General features: G+C 41.1%; 1 protein-coding gene across 3 annotated transcripts in view; it reads right to left on the bottom strand.

Annotated features, from left to right (window-relative positions):
• Window positions 1-4: 4 nt before the first annotated feature.
• IFIH1 (interferon induced with helicase C domain 1) overlaps window positions 5-27,180 on the bottom strand; it is a 73,739-nt gene continuing 46,563 nt past the window's right edge. For all 3 annotated transcript variants that reach the window (XM_075609212.1, XM_075609213.1, XM_075609211.1), the window contains 12 exons: window positions 22,302-22,528; window positions 21,214-21,424; window positions 18,315-18,532; window positions 14,142-14,258; window positions 12,881-13,004; window positions 12,452-12,679; window positions 10,425-10,681; window positions 8,237-8,386; window positions 6,838-6,999; window positions 5,129-5,319; window positions 2,248-2,341; window positions 5-826 (listed from right to left, as the gene is read on the bottom strand). In XM_075609212.1, coding sequence (XP_075465327.1) covers window positions 632-826; window positions 2,248-2,341; window positions 5,129-5,319; window positions 6,838-6,999; window positions 8,237-8,386; window positions 10,425-10,681; window positions 12,452-12,679; window positions 12,881-13,004; window positions 14,142-14,258; window positions 18,315-18,532; window positions 21,214-21,424; window positions 22,302-22,528 — 2,174 coding nt within the window. In that variant the 3' untranslated portion in view covers window positions 5-631. The remainder of the gene's footprint in view (window positions 827-2,247; window positions 2,342-5,128; window positions 5,320-6,837; window positions 7,000-8,236; window positions 8,387-10,424; window positions 10,682-12,451; window positions 12,680-12,880; window positions 13,005-14,141; window positions 14,259-18,314; window positions 18,533-21,213; window positions 21,425-22,301; window positions 22,529-27,180) is intronic.

Genomic DNA, 27,180 nt, shown 5'->3' with positions numbered 1-27,180 from the left:
GATGCATACGTTATACTTATTTTATTATTGATTGCTAATACATTCACTTTGTGTATAGTGGTACTGACAAAATGTTCTTTATTTGGTCATTTGGGCTTACTATTTCTGACCTAAGCTTCTGTTTTATTATTATACATCATGTGTGAAGGAACATTTATTTTTGTAGTGAACTATATTACCTTTAAAACAAAGTACTGTACACATTGAATATATACATGTGAATCATTTGTAATGAATGTCAAATGTATGTGTTCAATGCACACAAATTAAAACAGGCTATATGCATAAAAAGGAGCAAGATAACACCTTCAGAACATAGAATATAATTGTTCTGCATGTTTGTACAGCAAATTTAAGATTCCTATTGTGCAAACTATTAGAGTCATAGTAGAATTTATTAATATGCTTAAAGTCTACTTAAAGTGTGAAATCATATTTTATATCGCATTTCTGGAGGAAAGTTTAAATGGATATGCTGTATTTTACAATTCTCTGATTATAACTGAAACTCTTGTTAAAAATGCACTACTTCCTAAAAAAATAGTTAAAAATAAAGTTGTTTTGTTTAGAAAATATGGGTGTATATGAAACACATGCTGTATTGGATAAGAGGCACGCATTACATGTGTTATCAGTCATCATCATCATCATCATCATTAAAGTGATCAGCCATATCAATCTCTGGAAACTTGATTCTCAGTTCACTCCACTGTTCATACATGCCGTTGTCCTTGGTAGAGTTCTTATCCTTGTATTTAACAACAAAATTACAAATTTTTAGGCAAGGTAGATCAATGCATCTGTGTACCATCATTGTTCCCCATGTCTGCAAAAAAAAAAAAATTGTTCTGAAAATGTTTTCAAGTGACAGTGACAATAATCACAATGAACAGAAAAATATTAGTACTTGAAAACTTGCTTATTCCTTTTACAATTTGTTGTTTGATGGGGGGGAAAAAATCACACGATGTGTAATGAATGTCCTTCAAGCAAATACCAGTGACTGTTCTTTCTGTGTTTCGTACTGTAAATACTTTCTGTAACACCTGTATTACAACATTAGCTACTATGGAGCAGATGCTAATACCAATTACTGTATAGACTATGGGGACATAGTATATGGCACAGCACCCCAAACTCACCTTAGCAAACTAGATACTCTCTACAATTCAGTATGCTGATTTGTCCTCCAATGTAACTACAACACATATCACTGCAAAATGCTAAAATAACTAGATTGGCTATCACTTTAGTGTAGGTGCAAAGTTAATCTCTCCTGTCTTGCCTTCAAATACTTCTTGGGCAAGCTACCCCCTTATCTAAACAAGCTCCCGCCCCTACCACACGCAGCACTTATCACTGAGATCTTACTCCGAGGGACTTTTCATGGTTCCAAGGTTCAACAAAGTATCCGGTCGCTCCTCTTTCTCTTACTGTGCACGCCACAACTGGAACAATCTACCCGAGACTCTCTAAACTGCCAACAGCCTAAGTTCTTTCAAAACTAAAGCTGTCTCACATTTGAATGTGGTCTGTAACGGTTACATATGCCTAGCATTTATTTTAGCTTTAACTGTTCATGCAATTTCATGAATAACTCTGTTCACCTAATGTAATGCAATGTCTTTATATATAATGTATAACCCTGTTCATCTAATGTACCCATGTATTTGTATCCATGTATCTGTCCTCATAACTCTGTGCCAAGGGCATACTTGAAAACGAGAGGTAACTCTCAATGTATTACTTCCTGGTAAAACATGTTATAAATAAATACATATTCAATAATAATATTTGGATATTCTTCATTGGGAAACACCTATGTATGTAAGAAGTTTTGAGTTGCTTCTTATAGTAAAGTATAATACAAGAGGCCATGCTTGACACATTTAATGTAATACTCTACAAATGAGAACTTGTCTTCCTCTAGTACAATATTAGTCATTATGCTGCCATTAGACGTGTAGTTCAATGCATTATACAGTTACTATTCCGGTTTTACTTCTTGTTGTAAAATGCAGATGACTATCATAACTTTAAAACTTGACCTAGAACACTAGAGTCTGCCCTTGCTTTACCATTTGTTTTACAACACTTAGGACCACAAAAGCATGCTTGCTTTACTACCAATTGTTCAAATTTAGCGACTATGCTTACTTCACTTTTTGTTGTACAAGACCAGTAATCCCTATATCTTTATTGCAGTTTCCGCGGTCCTTTCTGTATTACAATGCATGTTACACTTACTTTTCCACAGTCCTTGCAAATGATCTCCCCATTTGTTTGGTAATCTGCAAATTTTTCTTGCAATGTTTTATTTTCCGATTTAATGTACAATTTTCTAAAAAAGAAATAAAGGATATTTTAGAAACGTTCAGACATATTTTATCTTTGTTAGTGAGAGAGAATGACATACTATAAACATCTTAACACTGTCTGGTTGATAACAATCTGTAACAAGATGTTATCCAATGAAAGAGGCGACAATTGAAAACATTAAAATAAAGATGTACGCTTGCTGATGGGAAACTAATACAGTATGAATAGGGATGTTGTACTGACAAAAGCAAATATTGGGAACATCTGCTTACTACTTTAACTAATCTATTTTGTCTCTACTCTAATACGGAATGATCTGAAATCAGGTGACAGGCTTGCAATATACTGTAGGACTACAACCCAATGGTCAAATTTCAATATGGATAGATTCGATCACTGCAAATTTATCTGAGTACTGTATGTAGATTTGTTTTCTTTCATCATTGGTGAGTTCACTTCCTTCCTAGTTGCGGGATAGTATGGACATTCTTAACTTGTTGCAATCTTTTGATTGGAATAAGGGATACAGGTGGGTCACACTAGATGTGGCCTCACTTTTACCTGTATTTGTCATTCAGATTATATATGAGTGGTCCGGAAAAAACTTGGAATCTAATAATGTCTTACCTAAGAGACAACAGCAGTTTATTTTGGATAGTATTCCTGTTATTTTAAATCACAATTATTTTTTGTTTAATCCGTTTTATATACAAATCAATGGGACAGCCATGGAGAGTCGTTCTGCTCCTAATTACATTAGGCTCTTTATGGGGTTTTGAGAGATAAGTTATATCTGGAAGACTAATCAATTTTGAGAGCATGTCAAGGGTTATAACAGGTATATTGACGATATTTGAATTGTTTGGTCGGGATCGGAACTCCAATGACAAAAATATAGTACTTTCAGAAGACAATAGCCTTCAGGAACAACATTTTTTGGATCTGAATCTTACTTTTCAAACAGGTAGATATCAATTCTTATCTAGAATATAAAAGTAACCATTCAAAAAATTGGCTCAACAACATTCCGTATGGGCACTTTTTAAGATTTAAAGCTGCAGTTCAAGCAATATCCTACATGTGTGTTTTTTTTTTAATAAATCAGTTCTGTACTATGAGAAAATACTTGTAGCATTTAAAAAAAGAAAATTTAAAAAAAGACTGTTTTAAAGACATTTTTAATTTTCTAATCTAGAAAGCATTTCCAAAGTGACAGCCCCCTTCCCCTTCTGATAGGCTCTGGCTCTTGAGTCCCGCCCTCTTTCTAGCAGTAAACCAATTGCATCTACAGTAACTGCCCAGTCAGTCATATTCCAGGACTACATTGCCCAGAATGCTGTGCAAGAACTGAATTAAATAACCCTGAGCAAGCGATCAATTACAGGAGAACGGATCGATCTGCAGCTTAGCTAATCACTTGTCAGTGTGCAGATTGTATTGATGCACATATTGAATGTGAAAAAAATATATATACTTTTTCAAAACGGCAGCTCGAACTGCAGCTTTAAGAGGAATTGTTCTAAAATTGAGGATTTTGAGAAAAAATCGAATGTCCTAGTCCAAAGATTTTTTGGAGAAAGAATATGCTCCTGAGGTAGTCAACACATCTTTAAATAGGAGTAAAAATGTACCTGATGAAACACTTTTGACACTTTTGAGATACAAAGGAACATTAAGGATCAGTTAGGATCCCTATATTTATTACTGATTTTAGTAAGCAGGATTTAAAGAATAAACAAATTATAAAGAAACATTGGAGACTCCTTAAAATAGTGCCTTTTTTGAAATAATATTATAATGGAACAGCCAAGGATAGTCTTTAAAAGGCTCACCGTGGTGAAAATAGGATTAATCAGCGCATTAATAAAGGCAGTATGCTCGGCTGATTAATCCTAATTCGCATTGGGACTGAAGGGGTTAACTTTATGTGCACCACACATGTAGTATTTTCCCTTCTATGCATTGTTGTCCCCTTTTTGCAGGCTTGTCTCTGCCTGCAGTGCTGCATAACAGGAGCCGTTCCATTAAGACTACTAACTTGGGAACGGAGTGAGCCAGCACCCAGATTTTTGGTGTGCAGCCTATGTGTAACCCCCCAAGCACACACATATAAAAATATAACTGTAAGGCAAGTGGAACATATATTTTTTATTAAAGTGTATTACTGTGTGCAATTTTAGGCATTAAGCTGTGGCAGCCTCCTCCTTGCTCCCGCCCTCCCTTCTGCCTCTGATGACCGTCAAATGATGCCCCAGATGTCACCAACGTGACATCACATGGCGTCACGTTTTTTTGTAAAGATGTGCTCTTACGCACTTTTATTTCTCTTGTCCCTTTCAATATACCTCAACAAGGGTTTTATTCAATTAGAAATACTCAGAGTCATTTCAGGACTGGAGATGAGTCAACGCACCAAACTCAACGCATAACTGTAAAGGTTGCAAAGTGTCATTTTCAGCTGCATAGGGGTCTACAGTATGTAGCAAGACAACGTGTGTTTTGACACATTGCACAATGTTTAGGAGCACAGTATTAGGAGTATTTATCACCTTAAATTATGTTTTGTGATGCAGATTAAATGGAGAATAAGTGACACACACAGGAGCACACTTTCGTACACATTATTATATAGTGTGCATCATGTACCTCGTCCCTAAGTCTTCCTTTTGACATTCTCCAAATTGCAAGCTGATGTATTTGGGTCAAAAAGTGGAGCAAAATGCTTAATACATTAAGGCCTAGAAGGGCAAGATACAAATGATGCTACAGTATATGCTATTCCACGGTTTTATAAACCCGAAACACTTACTTGAAGTTTTCTGCCACATTCACATGATGCATGTTATCTATCACCTGAATGTCATTTCCAGAGCACACTAATTTGCTGCATTTCCTGCAGAGGAATGTAATCTTTGATCGATCATTCTGATAGATTTTGCACTTAGCTTTCTGTTTCTTCATTTTTTTCTCCATTATACTCTGCATTTGAATGTCTTCAATCTAAAAATAAAAACAATGCTGTGTAGGTGATGACTTTACTATTTAGTAATACAATAACTTGGCCGTACAAATCCTTAAGAGTTGTTATTGATGTATTAAAGCTGCAGACCAAGCAATACCCTACATGTGTGTTTGTTTAAATAAATCAGTTCTGTACTAAGAGAAAATATTTGTAGCATTTCTTTTTAAGCAACTTGGAATGACATTTTTAATGTATTATAATGTAACAAGCATTTTTGGTTTCTATAGCAACCATTAACAAAGTCACATCTCCTTCCTCTTCTGAAACAGGCTCTGGCATACCCCTTTTTTGAGCCCTGTCCTCTCTCTAGCAGTGCACCAATTGTATCTAGTCACTGCCTGGTCAAATCATGTTCCCCACAGAACTTTGCATCCTTGGTCCTCTTCTGCTGCACTGATGGCCATTTAGTGAACTCCTGAGCCGAATCTTCGGTGATCGATCACAGGAGAACGGATCGGTTGGCAACTTAGCCAATTACTTATTGTGTGGATTGTATTGATGCATATATTAAAGGGGAATTGAAAAAAAAAATGGTATACAGATTTAGCAAGACTTACTATTCTCAGTACCGCAAAACACCAACTGTAAATCCCCACCATTTATATGCAATATGCGGTTTCCTTGCAGCCACCTTACGGCTACAGAGTATCATAGCGAAGATATTCAGTGCGCCAAGTGCCGGCCACACATACAGAATGGCACTAACATAATTATATTAATTCCGTGTGACTATAGCCGACCCGCAGACAACAACGTGTTCACAGAGTTGTCGTCTTTCACCTTCTCGTGGTCACAGGAAGTGTAAGGCCGTGATTATACAGGAAAACGCACAGCACCGCTGTGTGTAGCAGAGCCACGCGCCTGAAAAACAACTTAAAAAAAAATAGCAGCACATATACCTGTTGTGGCATGCGCCCACGTGGAGCTGCAGGGCGGCTGTCTCCTGGCGCGATCTGCAAATTTGTTCTTGGCTGGCGACGGCCGCGTCATGTGAGCGGTTCCAACCAATTGGGGCGAACCGCTCATGGCCACGCCTCCGCCACGCCTCCTTGCCTGCTCTCCATCGGCACCCTGGTATAATCACTATGCTGGTCAGCGGCAGTGCTGGGTGACGTCACTTATAAAGGCTGCCACCTTGCAGCATTTGCTATAATTGAGCCCTAAGTCTTGCTACATCTGTAGTATAGAACAGTGGGGTTTCAACCTTCGAAGAACTGCAGAATGCTATACAAAAAAAATATTGCACCTTAGCAGGACCACAGGGTGGTTCTAAAATTAGAATTATGATGTTTAAGGCAAAAGAAACCCAGGATTTCACAAAAAAATAGGTTAAAAACCACTAGAATAGCGACTTCTGTTGCGTAGATGACATTATACCTCTGTTCTTATGTTAGTGGAACACGAAACAGTAAAATGCTGCAATATATAAAGTGTATTAAAAATTGTCACATTTAAAAAAAAAAAAAAAAAAAAAAAGATGAAAATGATTGAAATACCTTTTTTGCATAGAGTTTGGTGTCCATTCCCCGCACTGTCAGAATGGCTTCGTTCATCATCTTTTCTTTATATTCATTGACGTCTTCATGTTCAACAGCTCCTGATGAGCTAGAAGCCACTAATACGTAGGTGCTATCATCAGCTCGGGCACGTCCACGGGCCTGGTGATGTATGGATAATGCATTAAATGATACTATAAAAATGAGCTCTAATGTTTTGTCGGTTCTCAAAGTGTAAAGTGTTGATGTGGCTTTGACAAAAACCCTGGCTAGTGCATTAGATGTAGTGCATTAAACCATAATAGGTCCTGTTCTTGCAGCAAACAGGGACTTGGGAGGTCTTTTCACTTTGCTGCAAGAACAGGACCTAGTATGGTTCTTTCCCCTCATACAGAGGTAAAAGGAAGGGTTCACAGTGTAGTGTAGGACCTGCATTATTGGTTATACCTTGACGTTTGGTATGCAGGCTTATAACGCTTTGGCTAAAGGGTTTAACTAAATAACCAAGTAATTATTATTATTATTGAAGTATTTGAACTTTGTACTTATTACCATATATATATGTTTTGTCAATTTGATGTAGCATTGGGCACCTCTGTCTTTTGTTGTATACATTTGCCACGCCCAGTAGCACTTTTTTTTGACATAAACATATATTCATGATGTGGTGGGTGTAGGAGTTTGAGCTAGCTGAGAATGTGTGTTGATTCTGGCAGCAACATTATGGGGGACATTAACAGTATTTTCACATGTCAAGCTGTCACTATGTCCGACGATGAAAGAATCCAGTACAAAATAATAAACCATAAAGGATGCAGCACACAGAAAAAAGAAATCTTGTTTCCCAAAGGCTCAAAATAAAACACACAGAGAAAAAAAAATTATATTATCAATCCAAAGCAAAATAACCTAATTATTATTATTATAAAATGATAGATGCCTAAAACAACTTATATGCAGTACAAAAACACCCACAATTTATTAGATGATGCAATAAAAATGGTAGATAAGCTTTTTCTTGCATCAAAGCATCAGTCTGCGCTGATCGCCTTTTTTTGGCATGTTAGTTTTATATTTACTTTAAAAGCTTTCTTATTTTTTTTTACAAAAAAAAATCGGATACTTTGTTCACAAGATATGATTAGTTGAAATATTAAGTGTCAAAGTGGATGTATCCCACCCTAAATGTTTATTATTATTATTATTATTGTTGTTTTAAAGAGCAGGAAATGCTCAGGGGGAAGATACTAGCAATATATGAGTCATTTAGGCTTCTGAGGTGATTCCTGCTTTAACATTGCAACAACCGCTATTTGCCACAATCATACATTCAATACTCCACATTTGCGGGCACCTTAACAGAGAGGGTCCTCATGTAGTCTGTAGTGCTTATACATACCTGTACCATGGCTATTTCATTGGTGACAAGACCATATCGAATAACAATGTTGCACTCCTTGATATCCAATCCTTCTTCAGCCACAGTAGTTGCAACTAGTAGGTTAAGCTTTCCAGTACTAAATTTATTAATCACTTCCTTTTGCTCATTCTAAAATAAAACAAAACAATGTAAGTTGCCAAAATTCATATACAATAAAAAAAGAAGGTAATGATTGAGTCCCAAGTCTTCCTGTAACTTCACTTGTAATGCCCTCCTGAAGATCCATGAATTTAAATGGTGTGTATCTAAAGACACCATAGTTTTTTTTTTTTTTGCACCTCGGGCACTCCTTTCTTCCCTTCGATGTAATCAGCTAAAATGAAGATGTGCCCCCCGTCCCTGGGCAGTATCTATAAAAGTGACTAGAACAGGGGAGGAGGACATCGTTTTTGGAACCCTTTCAAAAAAAATTTTTCTAGCACTCTGATTTTTACAACGGTGTGGACAAGTATTCTTGTTCAGGATATTAAAATCTTTGGTGGGGGAGATTCACAAAATAGCGATAGTGGCTATATTGCATATTAGCACATACAAATTAATGGCAGTTAACGTGAATTGGCTTTTGTGATCCTCCTGCATAATATCTTGGGAACCAGAGCTGCAAGTAATGAATGGTGAATAAGTCAACAAGAACTATATAAAATATATAAGCACAAACCCATATCTTCATAAACAATGTCTCATGTTTAGACTACAATACCAAACACACCTACTGAAAGTGATTTTCTTGACTAGGTGACTCAAGATGGAACAGTAGATGTAGCTTACCTAGATTAGTGAGGCATTTTACACTGTCCCACATACTGTAACAGACTGATAAACAAGGTGCAATGCTTGGGATTGGACTCTAGGTGCTCCGTTAATTTGGGGCTCATATTGTACTGTTATCAAAATCGCTAACAGGCATTATGCTCCACAAAGCTAATTATGTGCAAAACAAGGACTGTTAGTTATCTCATTAGCATTGGCATGTTACTTCAAATAACATGACAGGTGGCGTTACTTCCATCCAGACCCTGAAATATGGGTTTTGGTGGAGTGAGTGTGTGAAAAAGAGACTGAGAAAGAGCACTTAGGACATTCAGGAGAGAAATGTGACCAGTGACCAGTGCAGTACCTCATGGATCTGTACTGGGACTTGTGCTCTTTAATATCTTTATTAGTGACATTATATATGGTTGGGGGGGAAGTATGCCTTTTTGCAGATGACACAAAGATCTGCAATAGGATTGACACTCAGAGTTGACACTCACTTAGCCAAAACAAAATGATTTAGGTAAATTGGAGGAATGTTAAGAGTTTGGCAATTACAATTTAATGCCCAAAAGTTCAAAATAATGCACTTAGATCCGAAAAGTACTAAGGGCAAATGTACGATTAATAGTACTATAATGTCAACTACTATAGAGGAAAGGGACCTGGACGTTATTATTTCAGCAGCTTTAAAAGTAGGTGAACAATGTAACAAAGCAGTGCAGAAAGCCAGCAGGTTGTTAGGTTGTATATGGAGTCATTAGCAGCAGAAAGAGATGGGTGGTTATGCCACTCTATAGATCATTGGTGAGACCTCACCTAGAATTCTGTTCAATTCTGGAGATCATATCTCCGGAAGGATGTACGGTAAATAAATTGGAGATTGTTGGAAAAAAGGGGTCTACTAAAATGGTATATGATCTACAGCATAAGATATATCTGGAAAGACTAATGGGCATTAATATGTATAGGTTGAAGAGGGAGAATATGACAGACACTTTAAAATGTATACATTATTTCAATAAGGTACAGGAAGAAAGCATATTTCAGAGATAGAGAAGTGCTAGGACAAGAGATCATGATTTGAAGTTGGAAGGTGGTAGGCTAAGTGAGGAAGTACAGTACTTCTTCATGGAAAGGGTGGTGGATACTGTACATGGAATAGCCTCCCAACAGAGGCTGTAGGGGCTAATACAGTAAGGGAATTCAAACATGCTTGGGATAGACATATGGCTACTGTATGTTAAATACAAAAGAAAGCCAAGGATCAAATAGGGTCTGAAGTTTTATAGCAGATAGCAAAATGGGAGAGTGGGCCAAGTGGTTCTTATCTGCCATCAAATTACATTTTTCTATGTTTCTACCATGGATAGATATCAACAATAATTCATACCTGAGTCATGTGTTTAAAATCACTGTTATGCCCTGCCCCGATAAGGTAATGAGCACGAATGCCCACATCTTTAAATTTCTCATTATCTTTGATCCACTGACTTAGGGCGACAGCACTCTGCCGAGTCTTCGTGAAAATAATCCCTCTGGCTTTTCCATTCCTGGTGAACTCCTCGAATATGGCCCTTCTTAGTTTCACCAGCTTTTCATTCTCATATTCTGGTTCCCCAGCCAGCCGCTTCAGTTCCTTCTCGTGTTCTGTATGTACAATCAAGAGATATTCATCACTTTCTAGTTTTCTATTGCTTTTCCATTATATTTAAAAAAAGCTTTGCAATTTCATTTCACAACTTGAAGCGATTAAGAAAAATTGGCCATGCTGCAATCATCTGGAATACGTAATTCCCTTTATTAATTACTGATAAGTAATTCAAGATCTACACTTCCTCCTTTGGTATGTGCAAGTTGTATTGCCACTAGCTGTTTTGGATAGTTCACATATGATTTATATGAATTAAAGCTGCAATTCAAGCTGACGTTTTTTTTAAAATATACTGTGTATATATATTTTTTCCCATTCATTATGTGCATCAATACAATCTGCACAGTGACAAGTGATTAGCTAAGCTGCAGATCAATCTGTTCTTCTGTAATCAATTGCTTGTTCTAGGCTATTTAATTCAGTTCTTGCACAGCATTTTGGGCAATATAGTTCTTGGAATTTGATTGACTAGGCAGTTACTAGATACAATTGGTTCACTGCTAGAGATAGGGCGGGGCTCAAGAGCCAGAGCCTATCAGAAGGGGAAGGGGGCTATTACTTTGGAAATGCTTCCTAAATTAGAAACATTAAAAATGTCTTTAAAACATGTTTTTTTTTTATATTTTTAAATGCTACAAATATTTTTTCATACTGTATTACAGAACTGATTTATTTTAAAAAAAAAACACAAATGTAGGATATTGCTTTAACTGCTCTTTAAAGGCAACACTTTTAAAAACAAATATTTTTTCAGAAGAAGGCAAAACGATTTGCTCTTACTTTTGGGAATCCCTTGGTTCACCAAGTATGAACCAGCTAAATGCGTTGTGATTTAAAAAAAGTATCAGCATCCTTGCTGTCGAGCCAATACATGATTCCCTGTCCTGGTCAATGTCCATGTTTTGCTGATGCATTGGCTAAGAAACTTAGGTGTTCTGGTAGTAACAGCAATGTTGTTCTACTCTGGTGAAGTAGAAAGTTAAGTGCGCGCTGGCCGCCACGATTTAATCTCTCTTCGGTGCTGCTCCCCGTCCCCGTGAACAGCGGGGCTAGAGAACACTCACATATGTCAGGGGGCGTAGTGTCTTATGTGACACGAAACCTGCAGGAGAGCCATTGCATGCTGGGCATTACGTGACAACGCAATACGCCCAGCAGCATTTACACCAGTGCAGGAACTACCACACAGAGATGCCGGTTTAGAACTTCCATTCAGCAAAAGTCAACTGCGATCCGGAGAGGGGAACTTGCCTAGACTGCGGACGTTCCGGTTGTGTTATTACCTGTTTGGTGTACTTGGATCTACATGATCCGTTTTTATTGTAAGTCTTGTACTTGATATTTTATGTCTTTATAAATTGAATATATTTTGCAATTTTAGTGATTATCTCCTCTTTTCTACTCTGTTGAACCCTTTGGTTTATTTAAAACAGAAAAAGACACCATATCGGGGGACTGCTGCTTAAAATAAAGAAGACGTGGTTACAATTTACAGTGACTTTGTCATTCTCTTCGTGTGTTTACAAGCTTGTGCGGTATGTTTCCAATATCAGCAGACTACTATACTGTATGCTCACAATTGTGACCTTGGACAGGGTCTCTTCATATTCCTGTTCATTTTAATTTCTTTTTTTGCAGGAATACCAAGGGCTTACAATAATATATTCAATGTTACATTCAAGAAAAAAACAATGATATGAATTACTGTATTTGATATCAGCTACAGTATATGAGATGTGTTTGCTTGAATAGGTGTTTGAACTTACCGTAAAATAAATTGATAAGAAATGTATCTGTTTCATCAGTGATTACAGTCACTGCACCATCCTTGCCCTCATTCACAAGAAATGTTTTTTTCTTTTCTTCATTGTAAAATTTTGAGAGGTGAGTTAATGCATCAACCATGCGAATCGTATCACTGATCAGCAGAGCATCGTTGTACTTCTTCAGGTGTTCTGCGCAAACGTGTTCTACACGATTTTCTTCTTTAGCCGCTGTATATAATAATACATAACGATATAGACAAGCAGGCCTTAGACAAGCAATGTAGAAAATGGAAATTAAAGCAGCAGTGTGAATGTATTGGCAAGTTATTAAATACTTTTTTTGGAAGTGGACTGCCTCTAAAGCAGTAACTCAAACACTTAACTGCGGCCTGATTGGGCAGTGTCCTATTTCAATAGCACATACTGTACCTGATTTTTCTTTTTGAACTACCCACTGCTCATAAGATTGCGTTCCGAATTCAGATGTCGGGCAAAGCATGCTGTAGGTTTGAATCTCCAACATTATCTCTTTAATTTTGTCTCCAAATGGATTCTGTGAATACAGTATATTATAAACACGTACAGTAGATCGAGGAGTGGACAATATAAACAAATCCAGTAGTTAAGCATTATTCTTTGATAACATGTGACACAAAGAGCATACAGTATATGTGTCATATTGCATTACATATATACAGATCCCAGAGGTTACTTACAGCCATTTAAAGCAGAACATACAGGGTTTATTCGTAATAGATGAGAAGCAGGGGGTCTTCAGAGCTGAACCGCATATATTTCAGCTCTGGGGACCCCCTGCTTGCCGAGATACTGCCAGTAGCAGCTCCACATGTTTAAATGCAAGGGATGGCGTTAACGGCTTCCTATTGTTCCATGCTATGCAGGAGCTTTAAATCTGCCATTTCGATAAACCTACATACTGTAGCCCAGCCGGTGCTGCTGCCGGCACCCACTATGGAGGTAAGTATCTCAGGAAACAGGGGGTCTCAGGGCTGAAATGACCTCAGTTCAGCTCCGGAAACCACCTACTTCAATCCTATAATGCTAAAAAAAAGAAGAAAAGAAAAGCAGGATTGCTGCTTTAAGAAATGCTATTTTCTCATGGGAAGGCAATACTTGTCTTTTCTATTGTCTTGCATATCTTCCATAAATAGATTAACAGTAGAAGTGCCAAGAACATGGTGAAGCAGTAGAAACATTCGTTGAAACCATGCATACTGTATACTGTATATCTGCTTCATAAATATTCTGTAACATATCATAGAAATAGTGTACTTTACAAAGCTTAAATCCTCTTGTTCAACACCTCATCTATGAGTAAGTCACAATATTGTCATTTTATACACATACATTGAAGGGACATCTGCTATGGTCCTGAATGCCAACTATGTAGTGTGAATGTTGTGATGGAATATAGGAAAGTCATAGTAGGTGTCAGGAGGAAACACAACACCCCAATAATATGGCCTGGGAGCCAAACTTGATTTTGCCCTAAGCTTCTTCTCAAAGACGTTTTTCTAGGCTTTAAATTATTGATTGCAACCCCATGTATGTCCCACTGCTTTTTAATTACCAATATGTTTATCTTTTAGTAAACAGGTTTACTCTTGGGTACAGATACATGAGTCATATCAGTCTATAATTAAATGAACAATACATCTAGATTCTATACCTTCTTTTTCTCTTCTGCAATTTCAACTTTCTTGCATGGTTCCTTTACTTGATGTTTTAGCTGAGCGGCATGATCTTGAACAGTCATGATCTTCTCTGCATCAAGATTAGCGCATATCTAAAATAGAAAAAAACAATAGTTTGTTTGGTCTAAAAATGACTAGACCATAAGGTGCCTTAGAGCACCATAGAGTGTCTTATTACTTAGCAATGCTTAGTTAATATGACTCTGGATGTTACTCAGTACAATGTTTTCTCAATGAGTGTGGCCCAAACATGCAGTGCTCACACATTGTCATGATTTTAGGATTCTAAACTACAGAGAAATGAAGCATTAACACATTCCAATAGGAAACATACAGTATACTAAGTAGAATTAGAAAATAAGTATGATCAGCTCACCATCAGCAATAGGTATATACATACAGATAGTAACAGATAGGATATTGACATAAGGGATACTAACATATAGAGAGCCCTGGACCAGTAGGGGGAGGGGTGGCATGATTGAAGGGCTGAAGGGCCCCTCTCCTATGAATTTAGAATTGGGGGTGGGGGATTAGAAGAGTATTTAAGGAGGGGGAAGGGATCCTAGCTCCCTCTCTCTGCAGATCCATCCCCAGTGAGGTTCCAACTCACCCGCCTGGATTTATTGTTTTGAGGGGTGAGAGGGGTGTGGGGCATTTCTCAGTATAATTGTCGCTGTTTAGAGGATTCTATGGAGGGAGTAGTGTGACGGGGGGGGGGGGGGACTTGGTCACTATTAACTCCTTGGTGGTTATTTGTTTCAACGTTTGTCACTTTTTTTTACCCACCATAACCTTAATAATGTGTGGTGAATACCTACTCTTAGTCTCAAACCAGCATAGCCAGCACAACCAACCTCACACTGATGATACCCATCAAGGTTGAAACATGTCTGTGAGTGGGTTTATTGGCTTTGCATCTCACCCCAGCCTATGCTTAAAAGCTGTGTTTAAAGCATCATGCATTTGCTTAAGGGTTGCTCATGTAATATGAGCTTGAGACAAAAGGTGGCACTGTGTGCTCATTTGTATGTCATTTCCCAGAATCCCTTGCTGCAGTGGAAGTGCTGTGCGATAATGGTGAAAGACACGGTTGCAGACCTGTCTAAGACATGCAAATGAACATACAGTAATATTTCCATTTGCTATAATGGCTGGTATGTATATATGATGGCTGGTGTATGTGTGTATGTGTATATATATATATATAACTATATATATGGTCATGTATTAGCTATTTATATCTTTAATTTTATTAAATGTATTAGCTATTTATGTCATGATTTGGATTCATTCTCGGAATGATTCAGTGTGGTCCTCATAATCACTATATTACGATTGTCATTGAACTATGTTTTAAGGTTGTAAATTGTTTAATTATATAATTTTTTAATTGATTGAATTATGCAAATTATCTCCCTATAAATACTGTGGAGGGGCATCCAATGGGTATCCCCTGATGAAGTCATCATAGATGACGAAACGCGTAGGGCATGGCTAGATTGAGGCTGTCACTTTCCCACGAACTCTGCAATTGCTGTGTGAGAGACGCTGGATCCAATTCCCCCGGTGTGTCATTGGCCAGCACTGAAGAATCAGAGTTGCTGGTTTCCGGAGGGACTTCCTGTGCAGGGCGCCCAGCCAGAGGGACGTCACTTCCGGTTATCTGACTACACGGAGGACAGACAGGAGAGGACGCCATTGCTAAAATCGGACGGCAGTACTGGCTAATGAGAGCCTATCTCATACCTGCTTTTACACTTTGTACCTTTGTGAGTGGGCATTTGACTGATTTTAATGTTCTATAAACATTTTGTTATACGTTAATGCACTAGGTGTGCGCATGTTTCTTTTCTTTTCTTTTTTCAAATGTATATATATATATAAATATAAATATAAATATATATATATATATATATATATATATATATATATATATATATATATATATACAGTATATATAGGAGAGAGGGAATGTGAGGGAGAGAGGGAGAGGGAGAGGGGGAATGTGAAGGAGAGGGAGAGGGGGAATGTGAGTGAGAGGGAGAGGGGGAATGTGAGGGAGAGGGGGGATGTGAAGGAGAGGAAGAGGGAGAGGGGGAATGTGAAGGAGAGGGAGAGGGGGAATGTGAAGGAGAGGGAGAGGGGGAATGTGAAGGAGAGGGACAGGGGGAATGTGAAGGAGAGGGAGAGGGGGAATGTGAAGGAGAGGGAGAGGGGAAATGTGAAGGAGAGGGGGAATGTGAAAGAGAGGGAGAGGGAGAGGGGGAATGTGAAGGAGAGGGAGAGGAAATGTGAAGGAGAGGGAGAGGAAATGTGAAGGAGAGGGAGAGGAAATGTGAAGAAGAGGGAGAGGAAATGTGAAGGAGAGGGAGAGGAAATGTGAAGGAGAGTGAGAGGAAATGTGAAGGAGGGGAGGGAATGTGAAGGAGGGGAGGGAGAGAAGGGAGGAGGGGAGAGAGAAGGAGGGGAGAGAGAAGGGAATGTGAGGGAGAGAGGGAGAGGGAGAGGGGGAATGTGAAGGAGAGGGAGAGGGGGAATGTGAGTGAGAGGGAGAGGGGAAATGTGAGGGAGAGGGGGGATGTGAAGGAGACGAAGAGGGAGAGGGGGAATGTGAAGGAGAGGGAGAGGGGGAATGTGAAGGAGAGGGAGAGGGGGAATGTGAAGGAGAGGGACAGGGGGAATGTGAAGGAGAGGGAGAGGAAATGTGAAGGAGAGGGAGAGGAAATGTGAAGGAGAGGGAGAGGAAATGTGAAGAAGAGGGAGAGGAAATGTGAAGGAGAGGGAGAGGAAATGTGAAGGAGAGTGAGAGGAAATGTGAAGGAGGGGAGGGAATGTGAAGGAGGGGAGGGAGAGAAGGGAGGATGGGAGAGAGAAGGAGGGGGAGGAGGGGAGAGAGAAGGGAGGGGAGAGAGAAGGGAGGGGAGAGAGAGAGAGAGAGAGAGAGAGAAGGGAAGAAAGGGGAGAGAGAAGGGAGGGAAGAGAGAGAGAGAGAAGGGAAGAAAGGGGAGAGAGAAGGGAGGGGAGGGGGAATGGGGGAGGGAATGGGAGGGAGAGGGGAGGGAGAGGGGGGAGAGGGAATGGGAGGGAGAGGGGAGAGAATGGGAGGGAGAGGGAATGGGAGGGAGAGGGAGAATGAGAAAGGAGAGGGATAGGGAAGAGAGGGATAGGGAGGGGGAGGGGAAATGTGAAGGAGAGGGAGTGGAAAGAGAGAAGGAAGGGGGGAGGAGGGGAGAGGGATAGGGAGGAAGAGGGATAGGGAGGGAGAGGGGAAATGTGAAGGAGAGGGAGGGGGAAGAGAGAAGGAAGGGGGAGGAGGGGAGAGAGAAGGCAGGGGGAGGAGGGGAGAAGGAAGGGGGGAGGAGGGGAGAGAGAAGGAAGGGGGGAGGAGGGGGAAGGAAGAAAGAAGGGAGGTGGGAAGAAAGAATGGAGGGGGGAAGAAAGAAGGAAGGGGAAGGGGGGAAAAAAGAAGGGAGGGGGAAGAAAGAAGGGAGGGGGGAAGAAAGAAGGGAGGGGGAAGAAAGAAGGGAGGGGGGAAGAAAGAAGGGAGGGGGGAAGAAAGAAGGGAGGGGGGAAGAAAGAAGGGAGGGGGAAGAAGGGAGGGGGAAGAAAGAAGGGAGGGGGAGGGGGAAAGAAAAAAGGGAGGGGGAAGAGAGAAGGGAGGGGGAGAGAATGGAGGGATGACAGGGAGGGGAGAGAGAATAGAGGAGGGATAGGGAGAGAATGGAAGAGAGGGTGTGGGGGGAGAGTGGAGGGGGAGAGACAATGGTGAGAGGGGGAGAATAGAGGGAGGGGGCTAGATAATGGAGGGGTATAGAGAATGGAGGAGGGGTATAGAGAATGGAGGAGGGGTATAGAGAATGGAGGAGGGGGATATAGAATGGAAGGAGTGGGGGGAGAAAGAGACAAAGGGGAGGGGTTGCAGTTGGTGATGTAATTTGTTTTATAAACAATTTTTTAATGTGTCCCGGTTTTTACAAATCTGGTCACCCCTAGCCATGGGGAACCTGCAAAGAGACAGAACAAGGTTCTGCTTTCTGACAATGATCACTGCCACATGAATACATGTGCAAGTTGTCCATTTTTATTGCATAAACATAATACACAATATTATATTACAAATTCATATTTCAATAAAGAATGAATACCTTCAGAATATGCAGTTCAGCTTTTTCCTTGACTCTGGCTCCTCCCACCCCTGGAGAAGCAGTCAGGCCTAGGATCTGAGGCAGCAGGACTTCCGGCTCTTGTGCTTTCAGATTTTTCCTGTTTCTAAATCTTTGTCGTATATACCGTGTCATGATATTATTGTAGACAGCTTCCTTCTGTGTGTGGTGACATACACCAATGATGATAAGGGAAAAGTCTGCAAATGGAACGCAAAAATCAGAGGTTAAAAATGTCAAAATGGCTAGCAAGGAAAAGTCATTATAATGCCCCAAATAAATAGCATAATAATAATAATAGTACAGCTCAACCCCATTATAGCGCGATCCGCTACAACGCAGATCCGCATATAACGCGGTCTAAATGTGGCTCTCGATTTAAAAACACCTCCTTTCACCACGCAAGGACTTACCGGCATCTGCATTTCTCCCCCTCTGCATTTCTCTCCTCTCCCTGCCGTATTCATGTTCAACTCCCACATGGTGTAGGGGTGTGTGTATGTGTCTATTAGCAATAAAGTATTGAATGTTTAAAGGAATTTTTTTTAATTCCACGTGGTGTAGGGAGATGTGTCTGTGTCATATGATCCTTCTCTGCACTCAAGAAGTCTACGGCAGGGAGCGGAGAGAGCCGAGAGCCGCAGAGAGGAGAAAAATGCAGATGCTGGTAAGTACTCGCACAGCGAAATTTACGCGATCCCAGTTATAACGTTGTCTCATTCCGTGGACCCCAAGGACCTAGTTATAATGGGGTTCAGCTGTAGTAATATATGTAACATGTTTTCCCCACCCGGTGGGAGATTTGGCCGTTACCGGTTGAGTAGTGCATGATACCTGCTGGTAACAGGAGGGCTGAGTCGTCCGCCGGTGGTAGTGGGGACACAGGAACAGCCTTCTGGGGTTCATACCCTACATATTCTTTAGCAGTGCAGTGCCTCCATCTGCCATAGGCTCCAGGGAACTGAAGGTGATCTCCCATGGTAGAACCGGTTACCTCTCCCCCCAGTAAGATCACACACCAGGCAGGTGGTATATTAACAGGAACGGTTTATTGTCTCTCTCTGTGCAGCACAGAACATGGCAGATCCTGCCCACAACAGTCACTCTCAGCTACCCACAGAATGATGGTCCCTGGACCTTCACTACAGGCCAATGGCACCTGCAGCAGTCCCAGATTTTCCCTGCCCCTCTAGCAGAGGCAGAGGTATTGTACACACTCACTCTCCCCCATAGGGAAGAGGATCAGAGAAGGCCCAATATTCAGGCTCTGGGTTGTGTGACCTGCCTCTCTCAAGGGAGTAGAGTCACTACTGAATTTGGGGTGGCACTGCCCTTAAGTACAGCCAGGAAGAGGGCACCAGGTCTGTCTCATGATTGGTCATGCTCAAGCCTGATGTCACCGCCTCCCGCAGTCACTCAAGTGCAGCACCAAAGAGGGGGGAAAACCCCATATTAACTACAGGCAGCTTGATCGTACCAGGGCTTACTGCCAGGATGGAAGCAAACTAGTAGCCACAGATAGCATGGCTACATATATAAAATCATAAAATAATAACTGTAGTGTTCCAGCAAGAAAGCTACAATAGCTATAAATGATCACCATGCTTGTGTGACTGATATAGCCATTTCTCTGCTGCCTGCACCAGTCTGGGGAACACACAGGCATCACAGTACCTTCCTAGCGCTTTCTCCTTTAATGGTGCAGTCTACTTGAGGACTGGAGTTGCCCTCCCCTGCACTACATGATTAATTCTGTAGCGATCACTTGGTAGTGCCCAGAGATGTGTAAGGCCTTGGCCATGTTTGGTGCTTGCTGGCGGAAGCGCGCTAAAGCGCGCTCCCGCTCAGCACTGAGCCCCTACAGCCGCAATTAGAGCGGCTTTAGTAGAGGCTCACCTGCGCTTCCGCGTGCTTGCGGAAACGCAGGTCTTAGGGGAATTTAAAATTCCCCTGCTTGCCGGCGAGACAGGCCGGTCACGTGAGCGGTTCGCCCAATGAGGGCGAACCAGCTCCGTGACGTCACCGGCCCGCCCCCGGCCAGTGACGCGCCCGCCCCCGGACCGCCTGCTGAGAGCGCTTGCGGTAAGCAACCGCAAGGCCACGGAATGCACCCGCTTTCCCTGAGCCTCAGCGCGCCTCAGCACGCCAGCGGTAAGCGTGTCCGAGGCCTAAGTCTGTCCCTGTTTGCTTTGTAAAAGTTTCTGTGAACTTTGGGGAAACAAAATGTCAAATCGACAAAACGTTGAAGTGAAGGTTGTTTGTTAATTTGTATTATCAAAAATGCATTCTTGATAACCCTGCCCTCCCCCCCCCCCCCGAATATTGGTGAAACGTCAAATTTTTGGGCGTGCAATTTTCACTAAAGTTGCTTACTTAAAAATTGATTTTAAGTACGTTTGTCTACTTGTGCATAAGTTTTAGCGCATACCTAGCTGTGATCAGTCCCCCTACTTCAGCAATGAAAGAGAAAGCCCTTCTTTGCCATTCTGACTTGCCCAAAATCAGAAGAGCTGACACTGATTTCAACCAAGTTCCCCTGCGTCAAAGGCATTACCACTGAGGCAAGTTTTTTACTTGTTAACATAGAAGTTTGAACTTCTTTTACCAGTAGGCGTTAGTTGTTCTAAGAATCAGTATAGCCTTCTCATGCTCCTTCAATTTAGCACCCTGATGATAAACCTAATCAATAGCAGAGGGAACTTAAAAAAAGAATAAAAGTTAAAAATATGAGCAGACTTCCTCAAATATAGTATTAGTACATGTTATGTACATTTAACATTCTGTAAATCTTGTGAATGTAGGTTATAAGGGATTTTAGCATATGTTATACAGTACTAGGGATGGTAATTATAGTGCAAGCCTCTGCAGCTGAGTAACATACCTGACAGCTGGACACCTTCTTTAATGTCTTTAGTTGCTTTGATCAGAAAATTCTCCAGGATCTGCGCTGTACAGATAATGATGTCATTCTTTTTAACTACATCAGGAAATGTGATCTTCTGTTGGCAATCCCCACTTACTTGACTGATGCGATAGCAATCTTTCAGATAAGGCTGGAACTCCGCGCGGAAATGCTGTTCTGCTAATGGCACCTGAATAAAGAAACTCAATATCAGGTTGGGATTTCGAAATATAACAACTAAAGCAAAACGTCGTGTTTGGAGGGCTACCTCCCTCCTCGTGAAAATGGACATAGTAAATTGTAAAGTGATTATGGCACTGTTCCCGTCCATCTCCCCAAATTCTCTCTTAAGGCAATAGAAATGTAAGAAACCTCACCACAAGTCCAAAAAGCACACTTTGTGCCAAACTCTCAAAACACGGATATTTATTTATAAAATGTTTTACCAGGAAGAAATACTGTAAATTGAGAGTTACCTCTCGTTTTCAAGTATATCCTGGGCAGAGTTATGATGACAGATACATGGTTACAAATACATAGTTACATTAAGTGAGCAGAGTTATACATTATATACAAGACATTCCATGCACAGTAAGATATAATATATGTTATTGGCATACATGTAACAGTTACAGATCAGATTAAAATGTCAGACAGCTTTAGTTTCGAAAGAACTTATACCGGTGGTGGCTGTGAGAGTCTCCGGTAGATTGTTCCAGTTGTGAGGTACACGGTAAGGTGGATTAAACTTTTTAAATATTTTAATTCATCATAAAGAATAGTACCCTTGTTGCAGCTGTTGACCACTCCAAATTGGTAAACCCATAGATAAATAACCCTATAGGTACATCCTTCATGTATGATGAATACAAAATCTGAAAAGGTACATAATGTTCAAGCAGATTTTAATATAGCTTTGAGGGTCAGGGTGTTTTTATCCCAACACAAGGACTCTGGACAGATCTTTCATGTTTAAACAGCTATCTTACGATTTTCATACAACCATATTTAGCCTGCTAACCCCAACATACAAGCCAGAGTTTTATTGCACTGGATTTGACAGATACCTTGTTGACAAGGACAATAACTTTTGCCACAAGCCCCTCTTTTCTTTGCTTATCCAGGTGATTCTTGGTAATGTATACAGCCACTCTTGTTTTCCCACTGCCTGTAGGGAGGCATATTATAATATTCTTCCCCTCCAATGCTGGCTTTGCCACTTCCATCTGATAATCTCGGAGGGTTATATCAGGCACTGGTGAAGCTCTGTTTGTGCGCATGCCTTCATCTGGGTCTAAACAGAAAAAAAGGAGAACTTATTATGCTGTTTGTTATGCTATGAAATGATTCTGCTTACAAAACATAGGTTCTCACTAATACCGTATTTCCTCGATTATAACACCCGAAAGACAAGAGCAGTAACAGAGTAGATGAAGGGGCAATATACACAAACTAGAGGCAAAAAGATCCAGACTAGTAAACATGACCCAGAGAGTGGAGAACCATATAGGAAACAAGGACAGTAATAAACAATACAAACATATAAAGACAAGAAACAGGGGATGGGGGAGATGAGAGAAAGTCGACAGACTAGGAGTTAAGGTGGTGGGGCAATGGCACCACGGTCACAGGAGTTAATTACTAAGTGTACATTGAGTTTACCTTTCATTTGGTATATAAATTCTAGGAAAGGAATGTATTGCAGATTAAGCATTGTTAAATTGAAACAATGTATTGACCAAAGTTTAATAGCTTAGCTCTGTATAAAATCAAAAGACGCAAGTCGTACAAAACCTGTAAATGGAAAATAACCTGTTATGACCAAAGAAATATTGATCATTTATGATTTGAACAAATGGTGAGAAATATATGAAATGCAATAAAAAATACTATACAAAAAAACAAGTTTGTTTGGGACTTGACACGTTTGTATTTCTTGTTATCCGCTGGGACGGAAAAGCATTGCTGCTCAACATTAAGCTTTAACCCCTTCAGAGCTGCAGGGGCCAGAAACGCCAGACTGGAACATTTGGTTTCAGTCTCCGCTGGTGTTCGGCCGCAGATGGACCCTTTACCGCCGGCCACTTTGCCAAGGTAAGTTAATTTAAGGGTTAATTTAGCAGTTAGGGTAGGGGGCTAAGGATAGGAGTTTTAAGCTAAGGGGTTTGGTTTCATGGGTAGGGGCTAACGGTAGGAGCTTACGGTAACGGGTTAAGCTTTTTAGGGTACAGGGATTTAGGGTAAGGGGTTCAGGTTTTTAGGGTAGGGGGTAGCCTTAGTATTAGGTGTTAACATTAGGGCTTTTTGGGTAAGGGGTAAGCTTAAGGACTTACCTTGGTGGCGAAGCAGCCAGGGGAGAAAGGTCCCTGTGGCGAGGTGAGTAGAGGCTTAAACGCAGCCGGAGATTTGGTTGAGGCAAAACGGCCACAACCAAATGTCCCTGACCGAGAAACACAGTGCTTTGCAGTGTGCTGCCGGGAACAACTGAACAGAGGCATGCTGGCCCCATTCTGTATCCTCTGCACCAGTTTCTGGTTATAAAACCGCACCAACATGTTCAGCCACACTGTCCCGGTGGCTCTTTGGCTTCTCAAAACACACTGAACAGTACCAATCTAATATTTTACAGAAATAAGCCCCCTTTCCTTGTAATATTACTGTGGTTGCAACATTAGCATTTGTGCAGTGACCTCAATGTACGTTAAATCACAAATGTAAAGTTTAGTGAAAACAAACGCCAGATTGTGGTGTATTTTATAAGCTGTACATCTGACACTAATTGTCTGTCATCGGGTGAGTCTGTAATAATAATAATAACAATAGCATGTTCTTGTATAGCGCTGCTTGTTTTTACGTAGCGCTTTATAGAGACATTTTGCAGGCACAGGTCCCTGCCCCGTGGAGCTTGCAATCTATGTTTTTGGTGCATGAGGCACAGGGAGATAAAGTAACTTGCCCATGGTCACAACGAGCCGACACCGGGAATTGAACCAGGTTCCCCTGCTTCAAACACTCAGTGCCAGTCAGTGTCTTTACTCACTGAGCCGCTCCACGTTCCAATGAGAAGTAGTTTTGATAAAGTGCCAGGAGAGGGCGTAAAACACGTTGGAGCTCATCTCTTTCCCTATCAGAGGTTCGATATGTGCCAATAAATCGATTTGATCTTCAAAGCAGTCTAGCCCTTTTCTTGCTGTGCACCGCCGTTTTCCTACCTTTTCTGCTACAGTTTTGGTGGAACATTTCAAAATGTCAACAGAAATTTCCCCCAAAAGTATATACACAGCAAACCCATTATTGTGAGGATTGCGAAAAAGCAAACTCATTGACACACAGAGCTCTGTTAAAAACTGATGAATCAAGGTCTTTTTGTTTTCACAATGCAAGGATATAAAAATGTTCTTTCTTTTTTTTATGTACAACCTCAATGCTTAATAAGTAACCACATGAAGATGTAGGTAGATCAGCATGTTCCTGGTTTTACATCCTTGAATGGCAAGTGGTTTAACCCCTCTACTGCAGAAAAGGTTAGTTAGAAAAACAGCAAGCATGTGCAAATTAATCCAGGTGTGGGTAACTCCAGTCCTCAAGGGCCACCAACAGGTCAGGTTTTCAGGATATGCCTCCTTCAGCACTGGTGGCTCAATCAGTGGCACAGTCGAAGCCACAGTTGAAGCAACCTGTGCTGAAGCAGGAATATCCTGAAAACCTGACCTGTTGGTGGCCCTTGAGCACTAGGATTGCCCACCCCTGAAATAATCAACACTGTTTGTTTTAACCTCAGCACTGGTGTCACTAGCAAATTCCTCTGTTTTCTCTAGCACTAGTTTACCATTTGATTTTATAAACAGCTCTATGCCTTAGGTAGTTCTGCTTTGGTGTAAAAAATATGGAATTTATTTGCTGTAAAAAGCACATTTTTGCACGATTATTTGCCATCAGCAATCACTTGCAAAGAAAAAAAAGGTGTGTGTGGCGAGCACACACATTTTAAGTGAAACTTCTTTGTCTTTTGTCACACAAATTGTATTTATGATGGTGATATTGTCATTAAAAATCAAAACACAAGTTCAGTGACAAAACACAAAGAAGGGTGACTTAGAACGCACGTGCACTGCACTAATATATTTATACTAAATGTGAATTCCTCGTGTGTTTGACGGCGCGTGTCTGTGACTGTGCACGCGTGACTCTGAGCGTGTGTTACTTTGTGTGTGTATGTGTGACTGCGTGTGTGTGTGTATTTGTGTGCGACTCTACATGTGTGTGTGACTCTGCGTGTGTGTGTGTGTGACTGCGTGTGTGTGTGTGACTCTGTATGTGTGTGTGTTTGTGTGTGACTTTGTCTCTGTTTCAGCACCAGGATCTTGGGGGACGCCTGTGTGTGTCTGTGCGTGTGTGACTCTGCGTGTTGTGTCTCTGCATGTGTGTGTGACTGCGTGTGTGTGACTGCGTGTGTGTGACTGTGTGTGTGTGACTCTGTGTGTGTCTGTGACTCTGTGCGCGTGCGACTCTGCGTGGGTGTGTGTGACTATGCGTGTGTGTGTGACTGTGCGTGTGTGTGACTGTGCGTGTGTGACTGAGTGTGTATGTGACTCTGCGTGTGTGTGACTGCGTGTGTGTATGTGTGACTGCGTGTGTGTTTGTGTGACAGCGTGTGTGTGTGACTGTGTGTGTGTGTGTGTGTGTGTGTGTGTGTGTGTGACTGTGTGTGTTTGTGACTGTGGGTGTGCCTGAGTGAGTGTGTGACTGTGTGTGTGAGTCTGTGTGTGACTTTGTGTCTGTTTCAGCACCGGGGTCTCGGGGACGCAGCTCTGTCACTCTCTCCCTGCCCGGTGTTCCCTGCTCCTCTCCTCCCCCTCGGTCAATCCTCTCTTTGGTGGCGTGCATGTGCAGAGGCGCGCGGCCGTTAGTGCGCATACGTACTGGAAGAGGGGGGTATGCGAATGTACTTGGAGGTGGACAATAGCAGTACTGCGCATGCGTGGTGGGCCTGCAAGCTCCTCTTCTGCGCATGTGCTGGCTACAACTTTGTGCGAGCTGTTATGCGCATGCGCAACGAGAGTATGCGCACGCCCATTAGTAGCGTGTTTCACTTTGTTACGGTTTTTCGTTACAATGCAATGGATTTTTTGGCCATGAAAACCCTGTAGGCGCCAGCAAAGAAATTTAACTTAAAAAAGGGGTATTTTATATGTGTGGCTTTGTGATTTTCATCAAACAAATCCCAGGGAAGGTTGTGCAACCCTAATCCTAAAGTCAATTTTAGGTGTGACCATCTGCTTTGAAGACTAGTGAATCAGGCCCTGAGTCCTATAACACAAGGAGGTTCTGAAGATGTTACAAACCAACATGCATCATAGCATGAAGTGCGAGACAGTATGAGTAGGAGAGAAAGTAAGAGTAGGAGTGAGAGAGAGTAAGAGTAGGAGAGAGAATACAAGTATTAGAGACAGAACGAGTAGGAGAGTGCGTAAGAGTGGGAGAGAGTAAGAGTGAGAGAGTAAAAGTAGGCGAGATTAAGAGTAAGAGAGAGAGTAAGAATAGGGGAGAGGGAGAGAGTAAGGCATGCGCTTATAGTGCCGGCTACAGCTACGGCTACGGATGACGTCTCCGTAGCCCAAGCGAAAGTAGTAATTTGAGTTTGGGAGACGTCTCTAGCTACAAGGGGAGTGACAGAAGGCAGAGGGGTGGGGACAAGAGCAAGGGGAAAGGCTAAAATGGAGGGGAGTTGTACTGTAATTTCTGTTTGTATGCTGAATTTACTTTACTTTTACTTTAAATTACGGGAGAATTTACTATTTTAAAGTTGTTCATATAGTGTGTTTCACTTGACAGACACACACACACACACAGACACACAGACACACAGACACACAGACACACACACACACAATCAGCGCCGCCAACAGAAATCATGGGGCCCAGGACAAATGAAAGGAGCAGCCC

This window comes from Ascaphus truei, chromosome 7, assembly GCF_040206685.1.
Source record: "Ascaphus truei isolate aAscTru1 chromosome 7, aAscTru1.hap1, whole genome shotgun sequence".
In the NCBI taxonomy this organism is placed as follows: Eukaryota; Metazoa; Chordata; class Amphibia; order Anura; family Ascaphidae; genus Ascaphus; species Ascaphus truei.
This window is presented reverse-complemented; position numbering and strand designations above follow the sequence as displayed.